At 32.3% G+C, this 23090-nt stretch overlaps 1 protein-coding gene across 1 annotated transcript; it reads right to left on the bottom strand.

Moving 5' to 3' along the window:
* Positions 1 to 3249: 3249 nt before the first annotated feature.
* LOC143238641 (uncharacterized) lies at positions 3250 to 20760 on the bottom strand. Its single transcript, XM_076479046.1, has 4 exons — positions 20556 to 20760; positions 8862 to 9067; positions 8273 to 8408; positions 3250 to 3416 (listed from the first exon to the last, which is right to left on the bottom strand). Exons 1-4 carry the CDS (start codon positions 20590 to 20592, stop codon positions 3295 to 3297), a joined length of 501 nt encoding a protein of 166 aa, XP_076335161.1. The 5' UTR covers positions 20593 to 20760; the 3' UTR covers positions 3250 to 3294.
* Positions 20761 to 23090: the final 2330 nt, after the last annotated feature.

The following is a 23090-nucleotide window of genomic DNA, read 5'->3' as shown; positions in this document are numbered from 1 at the left end:
ATGTGGCCTGAAATCTCTCATCAATGAAACCCATAGTGCCCAAAATACTACTTCTAAACTTTTTAACGGTTTTTGTTCCTGCTCCAGATTTCATAAATCAATAAATTCTGATATTTGACAGAACATTATTCCTACTTCATGTAATTTTAAGTACAATTTTAATGCCACGATAAGTAAATTAACTAACTGATTCGTCATGTTTTCACTGTTTTTGGATACGTTTTATAACGTACAATTTAACTTAAAACTAATAAATCTGAAACATATATATTACTCTGTATTTTCTTCTCTACTGTAGCAAAAAAAATTTACTATATTTATTTTTATATAAGACACTAGATTCAATAAAGATAAAATAAATATTTCATATGTTTAGATTTTCACCCTCATTGGATTAGGTGTAATAATTCCTACCTGTGTAGATAACAGTATGCTTTACATTAGGGATAAAATTATTAGTGTGGTAACAATCGAGAAATGTTGTTATATGGACGGATTGATTTCACTCTTCAGCTCATAAGATTCTTATATGGCTCACATTGACCTGTATTTATTAACCTACGTCTTCATTTTGTTTCTTTGTTTTCTGTTACCATACAATAGCAGTTACGTTACCTTCTCAGAACAAAAAACATTATTTTTGATGCATATCCTCAATCCAAAGTGTGGGCCATTCAAGGGTCATAATCTGTGAATCCTGGATACACAGTTCAGGCACGTTAACGATGAGGTCTTGCCTGAACCGTATGTGATATAAATTTTACCATTCTCACTTTGCAGGTTGTTTTCTAGGATATATCTCTGTTTTGTATGGTCGACGGTTTAATTGTTTATGACTTGTTATGTGAGTTAAACATAATTCTTTTCAGTAGTATATGTCTATTGGATATAGATACAGTTCATGAAACAGAAATAAAGAGCAGACATTTCGATAATCGTCTTCTTCAATAGGATGACGAAGATGCTGGTAAAATGGCTAAGTGGTACTTAAAAACACAGTTGTCTTCTTCAGTAAAATGGTAATTATGCTAGATGCAATGGTTAACCTTCCAAATTCATTATCTTTTACAATGATTCGTAGTAAAACAAAACATTAGTTAATTACGTTTTCTGTGAAGTGGAAGAATAGTATAACCTTGAAAATAGTTTTCACTAAATATCATTATATTATCTCATCTGAGATCTTCAAAAGATATAGATCATTTATTCAAAATGGTTTCGAGGTAAGAAATTAGTTGCATTTTCTATACACGTAGAACTTATAAAAATCCAAGCTAATGTTAAACTCACAGGTTCGTAATTATTGTATTATTGTAAAAACTCAATAATATCAGGCTTTTCAAGCTTTCCAAATATTTCGAAGAACGTTTCCATAAAATCCAAATTTAACAATTCAGTGGTTAAAGCGACATCTTTCAATCTATTCTGTAGTAAAATAAACTTAACTCACTCTCTCATTTTCAACTGAATTAAACACAACGCTAGACTGAAGTAAGAATTACTAAAAAAAAAAGGGGTACACAGGCTATCAAAATAAAATTCAAGTTATTATTCTGGTTCTAATTGAAATATAATAATTCGTTAAGTTTTTTTCTTGAAAAGAACACACTTTTTACTGTCTTCGTTTAATTTTCTAAAAACATTGTTCAGTGTCATATCACAAATGATAAAAAGTGGGTGTGGTACTCATGTGTGAAAAGAGTTAAACTACCAAATGGTAAATCAAATTACTCTAACGAAGTTTGTAAAGTAATAATACATTTTGGGAGCTAGTTCACAACCACTGCTACTTTGGGTAATATAGTATCTGAAAATACAGGAGATAAGTGCACTTCGTGTGATCGATAATGATTTTATGGCACTCTATATCATTAAAACGAGCGTCCTTGTTTTTAACGCATAATTAACCATTACACTCCATCTTCTTACTTCAGTTCTTAAGATGATGTTCGTATAATATTTTAACAAATAGAAATTAACATTTATACTAACGCAATCACTATTTTAAAGCTGTTTACCACACACACTTGACGTAACTAACTTCATATTGTTTTGTTTCATCGAGATTGGTGTAATGCGATTACATTTGTATCATGGAAAGCAGTAATCATGTAAACTATTTCTTCTTTTAAGCGCACAAGCAATTATGATAAGTAAAAGTAAGTAGAAAGAAAACCACAATGTAATAAAACGTGTTTCTTATAACTCAAATTGTGCTTCAAAATCGCTAACATTCACTGCTGATAAATTTTCTCAATGCTGACTGAACCTAGTTTTAAAAAATATGAAAACTACAACGTACTTCTTACTAAACATTGAATGTGTAATTGTATAATGGTAACTTAGTATCTTAAAATTCAATGCATACCACTACCCATAACTTTCTAATTTTTATAGCATTTACATACGGGATCTCTAAGTATTTATACTATAAAGAAGAGACCGCAGAACGAAAATCACTTATTCGTTGTTAATACTTTTTCAAGCTTGAAAACTATTTATTTTTCGTCCATTTCTATTTGTATTATATTTCATGTAATACCGCCACAATGAGAAAAGTGAGGATAATAAGAGACATATTTAACAGCCCCACTTTGAGAACGAATATACAAACCACGGCAATAATGTGTTTTCTATTCTTTGATAGATTGTTTAGTCAGAGTATTTATGACGAAAATTTGTAGAATGGACGGCAACTGTCTGTTGTGTTCCTGCAACGATACATACATTAGAGAAACAGGAAGAAAACTCGCGACAAGAACATAAAGATAGTACAAGATTCATGAAAACACAAAATTCAGCCAAAGTAGAGCATGTCGCGTCAACTGGACACAGAATAAACTGGGAGAAAACGTGAATCATCGACACAGACAAATTCTGGAAGACAAGAAAAATCAAAGAAACATTTTATATTAACATTATTAAACCTTCACTTAAAAGAGATTCCTGATTAGAGGTGAGTAACCTGTAGCTGCCATTGATTGAATGTACAGAAAATCTCTCCTCCAGTCAAAAACAGTGATAATCCAACCAATCATAACACGCTCTCCACAATCCACCAGGATACTATAAAAGACTGTCAACACCTACACACACACTGATTTGAAGACGAAAGGCAAAAGACTTTCAAAACTTCGTCCTCTTCCCTTGTGTCTCCACAACAGGCAGTTGCCGTCCATTCTACAGTTTCATCACTGTGTTTCTATTTTTTTAAAAAAATCAATATAATGTTAATTGTAATTTATTGTGACTTTAATTATACTGCAGTAATCCCAGTACAATATATTTTTCTTCTTAGTTTATTATTACCAATAAATTAATATATTCAATTCCAATTCCAAACACCAATGCTGCAAGAATTAAGATAACCAAGGTTTCAAGGTCACTCCGTCCTTGCATAGTTCCTCCAGATTCAACTGAAATCAAAATAAAGTCAAAACTGTTACACAAATATTAAACGAGTTAAAATCTTTTCTTTTACTACATTCATAGAAGAGATAGAATATTATATGCTTTAGTATTTGCGTAGCGCATAGTTTGTTCTAAGTTGGCTTAGCGGTAAGACTGAAGGCCCCTAAAGCTAAAATTCGGTTTTCTCTACCAACGATGGGCGGAACACAAATAGTCCATTAAGTGGCTTTGTTTTTAGGAACAAATAAACAAAATGTAACTAGTTTAAAATCTCGCAATCATTGGTCAAGTTCTGTCGCTTATTTTTATGTTATTATGTACATCAAGAAAGACCGAAAAACTATAAATGCATCGCTCACTTTAGGATTGTCAGAGCATCACCTGCACTTTTGGTAATTTTCTTAATGCCCCGAGGTGAAGTCAATAGTCGCTTACGTAAAGGGGTTGTTCTAAATACGTGAAAAAGTAACGAAAATCAAGATTTGGCAAATCCCTTAATGGAAAAAAAACACGAAAATGCTCAAACATCTACCATAATAGAAGACTGGAAAACTTTGTTTCAACGAACTACCATTATAGTAGATACATCTTGTAAGTCCTATCATTTTATACACATAACTTTATATTTTAAATGCTGCTCTGGAAATCGTCTCTTCATAGTTTTTCTGGATTGCTCCTTAGTGTTTTTGAAGTTTAAATAATGTACCACGAAGTATCATGTTCTGAAGATAATCGTCTATGAATGATGAACAAACTGAGTTTGTAGTCAAACCAATTGATGAACGATTGATTTTAAAGTCATATTCATTGACTCAAACCAAGAGCTGGGTTATGTAGTTTGCCGCTCAAAAAATATCGGTCTTATTGTAAACCCACTTAATTATTATATATTCGATAATCTCTGAAGGGACACAGAATAATGTACATTAACATTACTAAACCTAAGAAAACTGTGATGTGTGGATTTCAGGAATTGATAATCACCTTTTGATAAACAAACAAGTTGATGCAACAGGACTTAATGATAATTTATATGCATTTACGTTAGTTAAATTCGTATGATTATAATACACTAATATAAGAGTTATCATTAGCTCTCATTATCTTTTCAACACACGTTCGTTAGTCTAACGTTCATACATTTACATATTTAAATAATAATGGTTTAAAGGAGTTTATTTGTTGTTGTTGTTTCACGAGTATTAGGAATTACTTCTGATATAATTTTATGGCAGAGTATAGTCCACTCATGAATTTCAAATGTACAAGATGTTATAAGTAATGTTTTGCCAAAATAAAAATACCAAAATGATAGACGTACGGCATATTACATACTAAATTTGTATATTTGTTTTGGGTTGTTGTTTTTTTCACCCCTTAACAAAACGCTGTCCAACTTTACTGTTCATTTATGATTTTGACAAGCAAATAGCTGCTACAGATTTAAACATATCAAGGTAAATAGCATTAAGCTCTACCTATGAATTTGTAGCAAATACAATAACACAGATTTAATTGTTAAATAACCTTGTAGTTGAACTAACAACATTGAACAATGTACCGTGGTTAAGACATTAAACAACTGAAAACTATAAATCATAAATTCAACCAATAAAGCTTAAGGAACACTTAATCATTGTATATCCAATTTGGCCGTTAAACCGTTTTACAATTATGGTAAACTCCTACGTTTGTTTAGCCTTGAGAGTCTGGATCAGTTTGGGACTCCAGGTCCAACAATTGTTTCAAGTATGTAGTTCTGTTAAATACAGATCGACAGCTAAAGTATTCTGAACTGTGGAAATTCACTTAACGTATTATGAAGGTAAAATAAAAATGATATACATTCAAAGTAAGAAATTTAGTGCTAAGTGGGGGTAGTTGACTTGTTATCATCTCCAAGTTTTCTCCGAAATCTATTATTATATTAGTCAGCATATATTTTAAAGAAATCTCAAGTATTATCAGTTCTTTTCCTTTTGTTTTATGTACTTTAATCGGATAAATGTCTCAAACAGTCTATTATCCTTCAAGATTGTAGATATTTAAACACTTGGCTGTTAGTGACGGGACTTTTTAACAATAAAGTTCGTGTTATTATAAAGGTTTAGAGATACGATATGCTATTATATAAGTGAATATGAAATTATGATTCATAATTACTAAATCCACCTGTTAGCAAAAACCCTAAAATTGACAGTAAAACACTGCATCGTTTAGCCTTTTTCTTAATCATAAGAAAAATCACATTATAATGTAAAGTGTTACGTTCATTTTTGTATTATTCTCACGTTAAATCTATGTAGCTAATACTTAAAACAACTGGTAGTGATAATTAAAAACCAAACGAATGAGTTATATTTTGTAATACAGATTATATTAAAAGACATTTTCTAATACTCATGAAAAAAAACAGATTTAACTAATAACGCCTGTATAACATATAAACGAGAATCATTAGATTTTTTTGTTTTTTATTTTTCGCAAAGCTATGCAGGAGTATCTATCTGCACAAGCCGTTCCTCATTTGGCAGTAAGAAACTAAAGGGAAAGCAGCTAATCATCCCCGCCCACTATCATCTCTTGAGCTACCCTTTTAGAAAATAATTACTGTCACTATGTAATATCCCCATGGTTGAAAGGGTAATCATGTTCAGTGACAGGTATTCGAATCTGTGGCACACATATTGCGCCCTATTCATCACGCCATGCTAGGCTATTTCAAATTAAGAAATTTGAAGAATCAACCAAATGTACACTCCTATGAATGGTTATAATTTTATATAGAATGCTCATAAGTGTTTCCTATTAAAATATTTACGTACCAATAAATTATACCTTGATATAAGAAAAAACATGTGAAACCCAGTAACAAAACCTGAAGAAACAATCATTTGTCAAACAAATTTTTTGCAACAGTAATATTTAATTATTAAATAACAATTAAATAATTAAGCTTCGACAGCATGAGTTATTATTTTCTACTGAGTTATACAGTGTGTAAAGTGTCAATTAAAGAAATGAGATACATAAGTAATAAAAAGTAATTAAAACATTTTGAAGATATAAAATAATGTATGGATGGCAATGCTGAAAAGAATGCAAACAAAAATATATGGATGATGTAGCTATAAATAGATCATCCCTACAGGATTTTCAAAAATAAATTTAATTTTACACTATAAAATGAGAGAGTACAACATGGTTACGTAGTCGGTCAATTTGACAGACAGATAGCCTATAACAATTAAGAAATGTTTTGACTCACCTTGATTTTCCTTGTTCTTTACCTTGACATGCCTTTAATGTTGTGTTAAAATACTACATATCAACAGTCAGGAATATAGAGCTTTCAACTGCAGTAATATTAAGTTAATTATGCATTTTACAGTGTAACGTTAAATTTAAACATTGGATGTCATTTGGAGATGATCTATGTAAAACTGTATCATCTCCATATTATTCTTTGCATTCTGTTTGGCACTGCCATTTTCACATCATTTTATATTTTCAAAACGGTTTTATTACTTGTTTTGTGACTTTTCCTCTTGACTGAAAGCTAATGTATTCTATAAATGTGTGTAATAAAATTTAATATTATGTATATTGATTTTTTTACTTTTTCACTTCATACAGACCAAGGCCCGGCATGTCCAAGCGTGTTAAGGCGTGTGACTCATAATCTGAGGGTCGCGGGTTAGCATCCCCGTCGCGCCAAACACGCTCGCCCTTTCAGCCGTGAGGGCGTTATAATGTTTCGGTCAATCCCACTATTCGTTGTTAAAAGAGTAGTCCAAGAGTTGGCGGTGGGTGGTGATGACTAGCTGCCTTCCCTCTAGTCTTACACTGCTAAATTAGGAACAGCTAGCACAGATAGCCCTCGAGTAGCTTTGTGCGAAATTCAAAAACAAACAAAACACACTGACCATTTTTATAGCATGCAAAGCACTGAGTATTCTACAAGTTACAGTAGTTTAATGTTTATCTGCTATTGACAGATCATTTCAGTTTTATCCCGTATTCAAGATTTTTAAAGAAGCACCAAATTTCTGATAAAATTCTTACTATAAGGGGTAATGATAGCTTTGTTTGTATTAGAACTATGATTTTGTTTAATGACTACTAGTTTTTACCACTAAACGACGAAATATGGCACTGCCCAGAAACATGTAGAGTGGACTTAGATTTAAATTAGTGGTTGAGGTATCTCATACTGAAAGAATATGAATAATATTTTGATTGGTAATTTGATGGTTTGGTTTGTTTGTTTGTTTGTTTGTTTGTTTTGGAATTTCGCGCAAAGCTACACGAGGGCTATCTGCGCTAGCTGTCCCTAATTTAGCAGTGTAAGACTAGAGGAAAGGCAGCTATTCATCACCACCCACCGCCAACTCTTGGACTACTCTTTTAACAACGAATAGTGGGATTGACCGAAACATTATAACGCCCCCACGACTGAAAGGGCGAACATGTTTCATGCGACCGGAATGCGAACCCGCGACCCTCAATTTACGAGTCGAACGCCTTAACCCACCTGGCCATGCCGGTCCTAGATGGTTTAGTATCTTAGATGAGTTACTGCTTTGTTTTGGAGCTTGTTGGGTAGAGAAACAAACGAAAGTGAATTGCAACCATCTTTCAAACCAAATCTCTCTGTCATTGTTAATATTTAGTGTACACACTTGTATTACACCTAGTGAGTACCTTGGTCATCCCTACATACAGAATACTATTGACTTTTATGATACTGCTACTCCTAGTTGCATGCGTAACTGTTTTTCGATATTCATTCTTATCCTGAAGAAGATCAATGATAAACTTATTTGTAAGAAGCTCATCTAATTCAAGTATAAATGCGTACCTTTAACTATCATAACTTTTTGAGTGGAGACGGTTCTAAATGATGGAGCATCGGCAGACACCTCACATCTATACTTCCCACCAGTTGATAATTGTACATCTTGAATGTAAACCACGTCTTTACTGGAGTGAGTAAACTGCAATATAGATCGTCTTTCATCAGTGAAACTTGAATCGATGTAATTTGTTATTTTAATGAACACTGTAAAGAAAGTATGAAACAGCTATTTAATATGTTACGTCGAACATCTATATTATACGTATAAGATTTCGAAAGAAACATAAAGAGAGATACACTTCTCTGGATAAATACATTTATTGAACCTGATGAAGTTAGTTGTTTCATGGCATAGTCGAAACAATATCTAATATATTTGTAGAGTTGCCAATCTTAATTTTATTATTTTATCCTAAACATGTTTTCATTTGATATCCTTATATATTTGTATTTATTAAATAATATTTAAGTAAAAATGATGTCGTGCGAGATTTAGGATTCGTGTAGTTGACATTTTCAAACTTGAGAATGATTCCAATCAATCTATATATTTAAAGCGTTATCTTATTTTGTCAGAATACACAGCACTTACGTCAATGTTAATACCATCTAACGGAAAAAACTGCCGTTGAGGAATCTCCTTAGGGACGTAACGAAAAAATTCCAAATCATCTTTATACCACTTGACTGAATACAAGCTGTCTTCTTCCAAGTCATACATACAGTGAAGACGAACATCTTGTCCCGAACGAACACTCCTCGGAATGTCTAAGTATGTGATTCGCAGACCATTTACAACTACAATAATAGAATAAGTATATATATTATATACATTTATATAGAAAAACTGTCTGGATACTCGTTCTGGTTACAGCTGGGTAAATAGCGCTACGAATTGTCCAATATTGAATAAAAAACAAGTAGCAAACTGAAACCATCTTTGCATTAAAAAAATATACAAAATCAATCATTTTTGTGGATTCGCTTATATTTTTAAGTAAATATATTTTACATATGGAGTATTACGTAAATCACGGACATAAGGGGTATATTTTCCTTATACAATTTAACTACCTTTTTAAAGGTATCCAAGTTAGTTTGTGAAAATTACTATTGAGTCCAATAATCATAAATGCAATATTATAAATGGTATCATTATCTCAAACTTTACTACAATATAAATAAACAACTTTCTGCTACTAGAAAGTTTTATCCAAAAAGTCGTTTTATTTGTTCTTACTTTTCTACTTTTATTAACTGGTAGAGAACATTCTTTTTAAATTGTAGCACTTCAAATAGTATTTAATTATTCACACGAACTTCGGGCTTCACCGGCCTGGTAGGTTTCCCACGAAAATCACCTTTTTCTAAAACGTTTGAGAGAGAACCCAAAGTATTGGAATTTAAGTGGTATTTTGGGGCAAAATATATGTGACCACTTCAACAGAAAAGCCGTCACAAAATCAGAGTTAGTATATATAACTAGCATTTTCCTTACCTTCGTTAAGTAAAAAAAAAAAGTTATATCTAGGTTTAATACACCAATCATTGTTTCAATACGACAATGTCATCTTCTCAATGTATCATGTAAAGACTCATTCGTCGTCCACATTTTACCTCTGTGTAAAAAGAAAGACCACTAGCGTCGAACTCAAAATAATTGAATACGTTTATTTTTGAGCTTAAACAATGGGCATGAGTTTCATAGTGAAACGGATCAATGTTACAGAACAACACGGATTGCAAATAATTAAAACGTGGTAATGTTACGTAATGAAAAAATTCAACTTTATAAGTCCTGATAGGATGACTGAAATTCATTTCTGTATAAGAAGTGTCAAAATGGCAAGATTCAGCCAATCAGAGGAAACATACAACTGACAGTTGGAAAGTTAAAATATGCAATAATCTATTAATTACCTGTAGTAAAAGTAGACATTCCAACTATAAAGTTATACTGAAATAAAAAGGAAGAGTTTTGTGAAGGATTCATAGAATTACGGATACTTTTGGATTCAAACTTTTCTGTCCGGAATGAAAACGTTGAAAAAGTAATACTATAAAAAAGTAGCAACATCGAATACGACTGTTGTAACCCTGTAAGACTAATGATCAGTGTAGAATACGACTGTTGTAACCCTGTAAAACTAATGATCAGTGTAGAATACGATTGTTGTAACCCTGTAAAACTAATGATCAGTGTAGAATACGACTGTTATAACCCTGTAAGACTAATGATCAGTGTAGAATACGACTGTTGTAACCCTGTAAAACTAATGACCAGTGTAGAATACGATTGTTGTAACCCTGTAAAACTAATGATCAGTGTAGAATACAACTGTTGTAACCCTGTAAGACTAATGATCAGTGTAGAATACGACTGTTGTAAACCTGTAAAACTAATGATCAGTGTAGAATACGATTGTTGTAACCCTGTAAAACTAATGATCAGTGTAGAATACAACTGTTGTAACCCTGTAAGACTAATGATCAGTGTAGAATACGACTGTTGTAACCCTGTAAAACTAGTGATCAGTGCAGAATAAACCAACAATAAATTCGTTCAACGCTATAGAGAGATACTAACATAGCGCCAATAATGCGGTACTTGTACACAAATTATGCAACAGTTATGGAAGTTTAAAATAATTTTATACAGTTTTTAAAATGAAATAAAAATTATTCAGTTAAACCAAATTGTATTTTTATTTATTGTGTGCTCATGATATGTAATAAACGGTAGTATGTTTAAAAAACAAAAATCTAGTTTATGTTTAGATTAAATTCGGATAGTAGTGCAAAATATGACACCAAAATGGAGAATTAGTCCACGGAGGGTTTTGACAAACCCATAAATTGACTATGGAGAGAGGAACGACAAGGTGCAAGAAAAAAACTGATTAGATAAGAAAGCTGAAGATTGCTTCTGTAGCAAAGAAAAGACACAGCAATACTTATGATTTCCACAAGGAATCCACTTTAAATGAAAAAAAAAGATGAAAAATATTTCATGAAATGACAAAAAACCTTTGAAATATATCGTGAAACTTCTTAGAGGGAAAAAGCAGTTAGGTGGAGTAATTGAACTGCTTTAACTCTAAATCAAGATTGTTATAACGACAGCAGCAGGTTAAGCGGGCTTAACTTTCACAAGCAATGCATTAAAATAACACTTTCACATAAATTAAGGACGCATTAAAAGTGAAAAAGAAACATTTTGAAAAGGTTTGCAAATAAGTTCTTGTAGGTTGATTTATAAAAATATGTTGAGTAGTTTTAGTGCACTGAGAACTATCGTACGACTGATAAATTTTAATCTCTTATATCACGAAAACTCAGCAGAAACTAGGCTTAAAATAAAAGACGAAAAGTTTGATTGATTATTTGTTTGGAATTAAGCACAAAGTTATACAATGGAATATCTGTGCCCTGCTCACCACTGAGGATGGGGGGTGGGGTAAAAGGAATGATAATAAAAATGAAACAAATATAATGGCTGATGAAAGACAAAATATATATGTAAAGAATTCCATAGTTTAAGAATGTTGACAACTTTGTATATTTATGCGGTGAAGTGTAAACACAAGGCTGCGTGTCAGTATAACTGGTCCTGAATATTACAGCATTTACGAGCTTACAATATTTATTTGGAATATAAAAATTCCTAAAGAATATAAAGGAAAAAATCCAATTGAACAGCGACCAATCGCGACCCCATGATTAACGTGTTTAACTGTGAAACAGAGGCTATGTGGTTCCCGCTCCGTTACCAATAATTGATTAGAGTATCCCACACACTTGCAGTAGGCACTTTTAACTAGCTTTCTTCCGTCTAGTCTAATACTTCAAAATTATGGACAGGTAACACTGCTAGCCTTCTCTTAGTTTTCGCGACATACAACAAACAACAACAATCGGACTTAAGTTTGAAACAGTACTTTCAATATTTTATATTATATCATATATAATGATGATATTGATGAAAATCACTACAAAAATATTTTGATGTGTAAACTTTAAAAATGGGTAATTAATTTATGGGATTTATGAAGAACAGAAGAGAAAATATTGCTTGTTTCTTTCTTTGTCATATCAACCAAGGGAGAGATATGCTGATTTCTAAAAACCGAAGCAACGATGTATTCACTAAAAAATTGTCACAGAGGAAGTGAAAGTGAAATAAAAGTCACGACATTAAACTAGTTGACACGCGAACGAGTGAGATGATCTGTTCAGGGACATAGCGCTCAACAACATGTTTGCTTGAGTGAATGTATTTCCTTCAATACCCCATTCCCATGTTTCTCCTTTAAAAGGAAGGTGATGGCCTCAGTGTGAAAAAAAAAAGACGAAAGGAAGAGAAACTAAACGAAACTTCAAATAAAATTGAAAGTTCAAGAAGTGTCTCAACTATTTTTATCGATGTTTCTGAAGAGCCACTTTGATGTCACCAATAAAAGTTAACCAGGATAATCTCGAGTGGTATTGAAGATAAGTGAAGGATAATAGCCAATCAGCCATTACCCTTTTCAAATACATGAGTTGAAACGAAACAATTCAATGATGACATATATTACGATCCTAGTATCAAAGGAGGTATTATGTTTGTTAGTTTTATACGATGTAATTAGCTTCTCCTCGTGAGTACGTGCGGTAGGATCAACACCATTTGATTCCATTCCAAAAATCTTCGATTGGTAACAATGAATTGGGGCAGGAGTACATCTTAACTGATCCAATTAATTCAACAACAGGTTAACTTTTAACAGCTCTATCACTCTATTAACAGTCAATTTTAACAGTTGTGACGTGCATGTAACAAGGTTTGTAAACAACTTCAAAATTATGTTTAGTCAATAATATTTAGTATTTTCTGACAGAGCTACTAAGGTTATTTGTCACTATCTGTAATTATTATCTACTACCATCATATTTAAAGAATTGACAGTCGTTTTTATAGTTTACTAATAGACTAAGATGAAGGATGAAATATCCTGTGGCACTGTAGCAGGTTATTATAACAGCTCGAATAATTATTTATGTTACAATAAAAAAATCGCATAAAATATGTGTTCAAACTAAGCAACACGCTCAGTTAGAGTTTTTCGATGAACATAAACGTTTTTATGATAAAGTTTCGGACAGTTATAAACACTGGATTTTAATTTTTGGTTTTGACTGTCGTTATTCCCCTGTTAATTAAAGTAACTTTTGTCGCTAATATAGCAGTTTCAAAATTAGTTTAATGGAAAAATCCTAGTACACATGTATCTATAAGGGAAGTGTATTTCACCAAAAAGCACATTATTCGTGCAATAGCAAAGTTTCCTGACGTTAATAACTAATAATTAAATACTTTAGATTATTGTTATACGCATGATTCTTTTGTCTGTGTGTTAAGCACAAAGCTACTTGTACTGTGTCCCCAGCGAGTATTGAAACGCAATTTCTAACAACTGTATACAGCTCTAAGGATGAGCCTCTAAGCTTCATTCTATGCTGGTAGAAATATTAAAACTACCAATCCATTTGGTGTAAAGTTGTGAAAACTGTTTAAATGCTTAACGTACAAAAACCACGTTCCTTTTGCTGCAATCTATAACATTACGAGTCGAAGACAAAAGAATGCCCCCTATTGACATCGAGGTTTATGTCTGGATACTTCCAACACAATGATCCGAGTTTCAATACTCCTGGTGGGCAGAGCAGAAATAAACCATTGTATAGCTTTGTACTTAAGTAAAAAGGAATATTGTTATTTTGCATCATAATAATCTATAATTTAAAATTTGTCAAATAATTTATTTTAAATTTTAGTATTATAGATACAAATAACTATTGCATTATAAAAAACTTAAAAAAATTTCAGTCTTTGTATGTCAGGTTTTACATGAGAATAAAAAAACTGATGAACATAAGTATGTTTTCCTTTCAAAGCTTTCCTGACGTAGCTACAGAAAGTGAAGCAAACCAATGCTAGGTTTGTAATAGAATGTAGAACTTTTCTTCACTAATCTAGATGACTTACTTTCAAGTGAGTTTACGAGTGTTTCATTCAGTTTTATTCCATTTGTTGTTATTAAACATTGATCAGTTGGTTGAAAATAGCAGGACTGAGACCTAGCTTTAAAACTAAGTCCTGCAGATGATTTTTGTTTGTTTGTTTGTTGGCTTTAGAATTTCACACAAAGCTACACGAGGACTATCTGTGCTAGCCGTCCCTAATTTAGCAGTATAAGACTAGAGGAAAGGCGGCTAGTCATCACCACCCACCTCCAACTCTTGGGCTACTCTTTTACCAACGAATAGTGGGATTGGTCGTTTATAACACAGTGTGAATATAAGAAAATTAAACTGTTCATTCTTCATTTTAAAGTGATAGACGTAAACTCAGACTGTTCCATGATTTCTTATTAAAACCTGAAATTAGGAAAATAAGACCTAAAATTTTGTAACGTTTCGATGATCCAAATCCAAAACCACATTGTAGTTAAATGGGTATATAATGTACAAGCTTACATCAAGAAAATCTAGAAGCGGATCCTGGCTATTGCCGTCATAGAAATAGTGGAATTGACCATCACATTATAACGCCCCCACCGTTGAAAGGGCGAACATGTTTGGTGCGACGGGGATTCAAACCCTCGCCAATCAGATTACGAGTCGAGTGCCTTAACTACTTGGCCATGTCAGACCACAGATGACTTAAATGATGTTCTTTCTAGTTAAGTTTATGGAAGCTCTTTCCATATTAATTTACTGATCTATGCTGTGAATCAAGAAACTTATTCAGTTCAGATATTTGAACGCCCATTGATACTGAGAGGTGCAGATGTTTCACAGTTAAGGCCTAGATCCCGTTCACAAAATGCAGCACTCATATGCATCAGAATCCTTTGCAATTATCTAGAACAAAATCAGTTTCCAAAATAAGTGAAGTAGTTTTATTCCTTCCATAAACTTTGCGAACAATTCCTTGCGTATTCCAACATTTCATGAAACTATTATTAATGACGATTATATCCAGTCGTTTGTTGATATGTGATAAAGAAAGTGAGTTTGTCAAGGATTATTTAGCAACTCTCAAATAATCTGAGAACTTTTGTAATGCTTCGTAAACACTTTCGGCTGATCTGGAGAATTTTTCTTTTAACTTTTGTAATCAAGTTCTTAGATTTTTTAATGATCTTAAATACTATTACCCGCACGTGACAAAGCACTACAATTAAATTTCTTATAATTATTTACACTTCATAACTTCACAGTGATTTATCCTGATTTCTTCTAATTAAAGAAGTTTTGGCGCATTGGACAAACTTCGACGTTGCTAATATACCTATAAATCGGACGTCTATCTGCATTTACACTTTTACACAACATGATCAAACGCAGACCGTATATATTTGTCGGAAAAAAATAATATTACTCAATATACATGTATAAATCCTGTTGTTCTTTTTTAGATTTTAGTATGGATAAAACACACTTTCAATATAACGTAACTTAATAATCTATATATTTGAGAATTTCTAAGATGTCATATGATTGATCTACTTTTTGAAAAGATCATATTATTTCTGGTGTTCAATGATCATAACAATAAATATAATACATATTAAGATTTTTTTTACAGTTAGTGTATTTCATCACTTTCACTGTGTACAACAACATACTTTCAGGAAATGAATTATATTTATCTCGACTCTACTAATATTCTAGATTCGTCTATATCAGCTGAGCGTAATGCAAGAGCTCGTAGAAAATAAGTAATTTAAATGTTCTATCTCTACAGTGGGCTCGCCAAAACGTCGACACACCCTGTTTGATTGATAGAACTTCCGTTTGTGCCACCTTGCTACGCTGTAAACACGGATTTTTTTTTATTCTCTTACTTTGCCCAACATTAAAACAGAACACTGAACCTTCATTATAAAAGATCCAATGATTAATTATCGCATTTTAACGACTTTCTGTTCAAACCTATTAAGAATTCATAATGGCATAATATAAAATTTATAAAAGAACATTAGATGTGAAATATGCCTTAATATATTTTACGTAAAATAAACAGAAGTTCCCTCTTTCAATTTTAAAATTCTGTTCGTGAGTCTTATCATAATTTCATTTTAATAAGGTTCCTATTTCTACTTCGCCTTTTCTTTCAATATTCTGTAACACCATTCACACCCACGTACGGAAATTTCTATTCTCAAAGGTTGTATAACCGATTACACAAAATATACATTACTTGAACAGTTTAAACCAAAGCAACACATCTTTAGTGTTGTTACGGGTTTATTGCTTGCTGCATCAGATTTTATATTTGTAATCAATATTTTATTCTATTACATTTCGTTATTATATCTAATACAAGTATCTAAATTTAAAGATACAATTCTGACTTTTCTTTAGCCTTTTCTTTTTGTAATGTGTGAATAATTCCATTTTTCATTTTAATGTAACAAAGTGGCTTATCTTTAATTTTAAATGCTTTTTGAAATTAATATCTGTAAAAGTTTGTTTTCATCTTTTATTCATTAATATTTCACAAAAATAAAAGTATAATAAAAAATGCCACTAAAAAAATGATAGAAAAAGTTATCATAAGCCTCCATTAGGATAATATTTTTCGGAACCTCTGAACATATCCAGGCTCGGCATGGCCAGGTGATTAAAGCACTCAACTCGTAATCCAAGAGTCGCTGGTTTGAATCCCCATCACCTTAAATATGCTCGACATTTTCAGTCGTGGAGGTGTTATAATGTGACGATCAGTCCCACTATTCGTTGGTAAAAGAGTAGCCCAAGAGTTGGCGGTGGATGGTGATGACTAGCTGCCTTTCCTCTAGGCTTGCACTGCTAAATTAAAGATAGCTAGAGCAGATAGCCCTCATGTAGCTCTGCACGAAATTAAAAGAAAAATTGAACGTATCTAAGAAAATAACAACACGCAAAATTGTATAAGTCATCTGAACTATTTCTAGTACAAAACTACATTAACCGTACACATCAAATTAATTGCATGCCGTTAATTTTAATTAATCAAAAAACTAAAGTGAGAGTTCCATATATTTTCAATCGCATTTACAATCTTTTCCCCTGTGTTTAATTATTTTCCATCGCTGTTTTTCTTTCCACGTATTGATTTTATTACTCATTTTAAAGCTCTCAAGAAGTTTTAATTACTATGTATGTATTTAGGTATATACAACATTTATTTAATCATGATTAAACAATATTTATTGAAATAATGACATTATCTGAACACAGAATTATTCCCTCCAGAAAAAAAAATTAAGTAATGTAATTCACAAACTTCTCATCTTCTACTGACAAAGTTGGAATTCCCAAGATATACATCGAGAACCGTGAGGTAAGAAAATTATATTAAATAACTAAAGCAGTTAAGGTATGAGCGAAGTAATCCATGCATGATAAAATGAATAACAATACGACGGGTTTTAACTTATCATTCCAAATTCATTAAAAGCCTTAAGTCTTAGAAATTACGACATGCAGTTTATCGAAAATACGCTTTCTTTGTAAACAAATATTTGCGTTTCAAGTTTTAGTTATTGTCATATATACCTACATATTCTAGCTGATATAGACTTCATAGAAATATTTTAATCAATTCAATAAAACATATCAATATTGTATTTTAACCTTCTAGAAAAGAAATTATTATGTTTATTTTATTAGATACTGAATTTCGTCGTTTATGTCAATATGCTCACTAACCCCTTGAAACTACCGATGTGTTTAAATAGGTAGTCTCAACACACTCTACCAGTAAGTAAACAGAGACCTCCGGACTGAATGTCGTTTTATTGAATAAACAAAATTACTATTAATATCTGATGAATCTGCCTTTTAAAACATTTAAGGCAAAAGTCCCTTTGTGCACATCAGTAAATTTTACAGATTGTGTTTCACATGCTGTTTTTGTAGTTGGAAAAAAGGTTTGAAGACAGTACATCCATTCTATTTTAACATTGTCCACACTACCAGTGGAAACTTCCCAATAGTACTCAGGATGCACTGTCACTGGATGAAATGCACTGAATTCAGAAAAGCTGCAAATCAGAAATAGTTCCAGATTTTTTTTGAAGGCACTGTACACTGTATTTACACAGCCTGAAATCTGGGCCAGTAGGATTGTACTTCTGTACTAGTTGTTTGTTTAGAAAGTTTTCGCGGTGAATGATCAGCTCGAGAAGGTCACATCTAGCGATTGACCTGACTGTTAGACCATTGTTTTGTTACTTCGGCTGAATGACAAAGAGCCTGTCTCTAGCATGAAAACACTGATTCTTCTGGTAACTTGACTGATAGTTCTGAGGTGAATAATGACTTCCTTCTTGTTATTCTGCTATAAAAATAACTTCTAAGGATATTAGATAGTGGTAATTTGACGAAAATTCGTTCTGTTGGTATGGACACTAACTGACGTAACTTAAAGTGTATTTCACTATTATTACATGTGACTGGTGATCTTTTACTGAATTTGGCCACACTTCCAACAGGCAACTGTGCATCCTCATGAAGTTAGAGCTACTTCTCTTGATCCTGTCGTTTGCGCATTGTTTGTTTGTATTCTGTACAATCAATGTTTTTATATATATATAGAGAGACAGAGAAATAGTAATACCAAAAAGTTATATAAAACAAAACAAAATCAAAAGGAAGAACTGTTAAAAACAACAAATGCAAACCTCTGACTGATGTTAATTTATTACAAACAAAAACAAGCCGAAACAAAAATTTAAAAATAAAATAAAAACTCTGCATCAATTGAGGATCCTCTCATTTGGTGGAGCGTTTTGTTTTTTTAATAACAAACTATATATATATATAAAGATTATTTGCATATGATGTCATGAAGGTGACTGATGTGTATTTCTGAGAGTTTGCAATCAAGCACAAAGCTATACAATGGGTTATCTATGCTCTGCCCACAACGACTATCGAAACCCATTTTGTAACATTATAAATTCATAAACATACCGCTGTGCCATTCGGGGGACACTTCCGAGAATATCACTTTGTTATATATTCTAAGGCTCTATATATTCTAAGATTATAGAATTATTATGTTCATTTTAACAACTAAATAAAAAAACTGTAAAAGAAATATCTCCTGACCTTAAACTCTAATTAACAAGGCCAAACACCAGGTAGTTCGCTAAGCTTCACGTCTTATGACGCTAAAAGTCGAGGTACAATCCCTGCACTATGCATGTCATAAATTAACCGTTCTACAGCTTTGCGCATGACAGAAAACAAAGCCAAAACCAAGAAGAGTCATATAAAACCAGCAAAATACACAACAAGTAAAATTTTATGATATATGACAGCGTAAATTCATAGACTTGTTATAATAGCTGCATACAAATTCCATATATATTTTATACTTTGAAGAGTATGTCTACCCGTTGAGCTATTGAAGTGGAATGTTGAGCTTTAAATGCAGGAAAAAATATATACAATGTTTCGCAATATGAGTTCGTGCACAATACTGCATTGTTATATTTTGACTTCCGCTCGACTGTTCGTAATGTATCATTTCTAGCAATCCTTTGTTAAGTTCTCTTTATGAGTAAATCTTGCTGGTGATTAAATATTCTAAATACGCAGCTGTTAGAATATTGTACAGATAATATTGTTGTTTGGTCTTCACTTGTAGGGTGTTACATCTAAACCGACCTTTTACATATCCTTAATAATAGAAATATACGGAAGTCTTATTTTATTTATATGTATTTAAGTCTTTTATATACTTTGTACAATCACTGGAAAAGCAGAATGAGAAGTGATATATTACTGCGATCCCTTATAACAAAATTCGATCCTGTTTGTTAAGAAAAATATTTACCGTTCAAAATACTGAAAAAAAAACTGAATTCTCTCTCTATTTCAAAGATAAAAATCAAGTACAAAATTTAAATCAAGGTAATGTTGTTAATAATTGTTAACAGTTGGTGAACCGAAGTGCCTAGTTTAAGTAAGATAAAATTACTTCTCTAACATCAATAATCGAGCCCAATGTGACATAGAATAATTTGATTAGTTTAATTTAAGGATATTTATTTTTTGTCTCCCAAGGTGTCAGTAGTTAAGTTTATAAAATGACAAAACATTAACCTGAGGTTCGATTCCTCACGGTGAACAGAACACAGATAGCCCATAATGTTGCTTTGTGCTTAAAAGATAGCAATATTTTAATTTATTTTCCTTATAAACAACTGCGAGAAGATAATACGATATGAGCGTTAAGTTAACTTACCTTTATAAAGTAGAATAGCTGTCCACATAATCCACATAGTTCTAGTAATATGCTATCACTTAGCACAATTCAACAGATGGTTTGCCTGCTTTTCACATTTAACTTCCGAGAAACATCTCTTGATACTGCTGTTTCTATAGCCTGCGTTATTGTATTTTGTCGACACAGAAACGTAGGCGAAGTAGATGTTTTCGTAGCTCTGAATGTTGACGGGTAGTAGAAATACAATAGTGGCTAACGCCACCACCGGTCGAATCGCGGAATCATCCGCGGATTATCCTTACACTATAGAGCTGAATTTTTTTTTTGTTTTTTCACAGTAGCTAATACACTTTTACTTCTTAAGATTAAAGAGAGAGAAATGAACCTATTAAACTAAACACAATGGTAAAAAAACTGAATTACTCCGGTAAAATACACAAGATAAAGAAAATGTTCGAAACTACTAAGATGTTGATTTCCCTTAAGTTGGTTTTGTGAGGCTTTATAATACGACTTCATAGGAAAAAAAATAGTTTGTTACTAATCATTTATAGGAAATAATAGTTTATCTGGGAAAGAAAGTAAGTAAAAAAAAGTAAAAATTAATTTCATGAATCTCCGAAAAACCTAATGAGTCTTTCATTATATGAATTATCTCTCCTCGTGACACTTAAATTTGGAAATTTCATTCAAAAGAGTTTCAAACAATAGGTTTCCGTTTCAGCGACTAACAAAACATTATTCCTTTGATGAAAGTAAGTTTCCTTTCCGAGCGCACTCGAGTTACTGAGTTTCTTTATGTTATAGCAATTTAAAGTTTTAAATTATGAAATATGTATTCTAATAATTAGTTATATTCTAGCCGTTAAAGCTATAACCCCTATATTTTGATGTCAGGGACATATTCTAACACTTGTAAATACATATTATAGCGTATGTTTGTATATTAACTAGAAATGTACTGGCCTTTTGTTACCGACAATTAAACTCTCTAAACAGTTTTTCTGAAAATAAATGTTGGCAAGTTAGATGTACATATTTGTTCTGTATATGTGTATATACACGCACATGTATATACACCTAAAATTAACGTTCCAGTAATTATTACATTTTAGTATTTTTGTCTTAAATAATGATTGATATTGTATTATCTCCTTCCCTCTTGTCTATCAGTTCAAAATTGAGGCTGGCCCGGCATAGTCAAGTAATTAAGGCGCTTGACTCGTAATTCGAGGGTTGCGGGTTCGAATCCCCGTTACACCAAACATGCTCGCCCTTTCAGCCGTTGGGGCGTTATAATGTTACGGACAATCCCACTATTTGTTGGTAAAAGAATAGCCCAAGAGTTGGCGGTGGGTATTGATGACTAGCTGCCTTTTCTCTATTCTTACACTGCTAAATTAGGGACAGCTAGCCCAGATAGCCCTCGTGAGCTTTGTGCGAAATTCAAACAAAAATAAAGAACAACTATGTGGGATATGTCATATGTAGTTTTTATGTGAAAATTATAAGAACAAACAGAAACACGTTTCACATCCATTACTAAACATAAATCTCCTTTCACCACGCTTTTAATAATTACGAAACACGACGTCTGTTCTAGAAATCAAAACAAACGAACTAAGAAACTGTGGCCACATTTACTAAAGTTATTGATGTTCAACTACCGAACATTATTTAGAAATCGAACCATTTCTGTGCAATACAGTGCTTGAAAACTATACTGAACATTTTGGGGATTTTGTGTGTTTTTTCGTTCCTTTTCTTTGCTGTTTGTTTTATGTAAGAAAGTAGAGAATACCTGTCCTACAAATGAGGAGCTGAAATATATTGGACATTTACTTGCTACATACAGTAATATTGCGCTTTGTGTATGTGTGTTACAGTTTCAACAAAATGTAAAATATGCTTCATACAAATAAAAGCACGTCAAGTCATGCACGATAAAGAACCTCAAACATAATTATTGCATATCACAAGATGCTTTTGGGTTTAATGGGGATGGGGTCTCAGTTTGCGTAAGCGTTAGGCTTAAGAGCTTAACGACACTAAAATCCACAGTTAGATTTCCCACGGAGGACAAATTACAGATAGCCCATTTTGCAGGTTTTCACTGAAAGCAAAGCACAATCACAAACTGGTAATGTTCACGCCACAAATCTCCCCCAAAAAAAATTTAAGCTTGTTTGTTTTAGGGTAAGTTACCTACAATTGGCTATCTGTTCTGTGTTTATAGCATAGTAAGAACTTCGAACTCCGCTGAGTTTTACATTTTTATATAAAACTTGATAAATAAGCTAACTGTTGATTAAGAATTTAGTAACAGTTTCCATGAGTGATTTAAATGTTTGTTTGTTTACTTGTTATCGTTAAGCGCAAAGTTACACAATGTGATATCTCTGCCGTACCCCTATACGAATCAAGACCAAGTTTTTTAGTGTTATAAGCCTTTTCTCAACCCAAACCAGCCGTTTTTACACATATATTTTTCTGTACAAGTGGGTTTTCTCGTCATCACTGAAGTTCCTATATAGCAACTCAGCAATTAATAAT

This window comes from Tachypleus tridentatus, chromosome 13 (assembly GCF_004210375.1).
Source record: "Tachypleus tridentatus isolate NWPU-2018 chromosome 13, ASM421037v1, whole genome shotgun sequence".
In the NCBI taxonomy this organism is placed as follows: domain Eukaryota; kingdom Metazoa; phylum Arthropoda; class Merostomata; order Xiphosura; family Limulidae; genus Tachypleus; species Tachypleus tridentatus.
The sequence above is the reverse complement of the archived record's forward strand: the minus strand, read 5'-3'. Positions and strand labels throughout refer to the sequence as shown.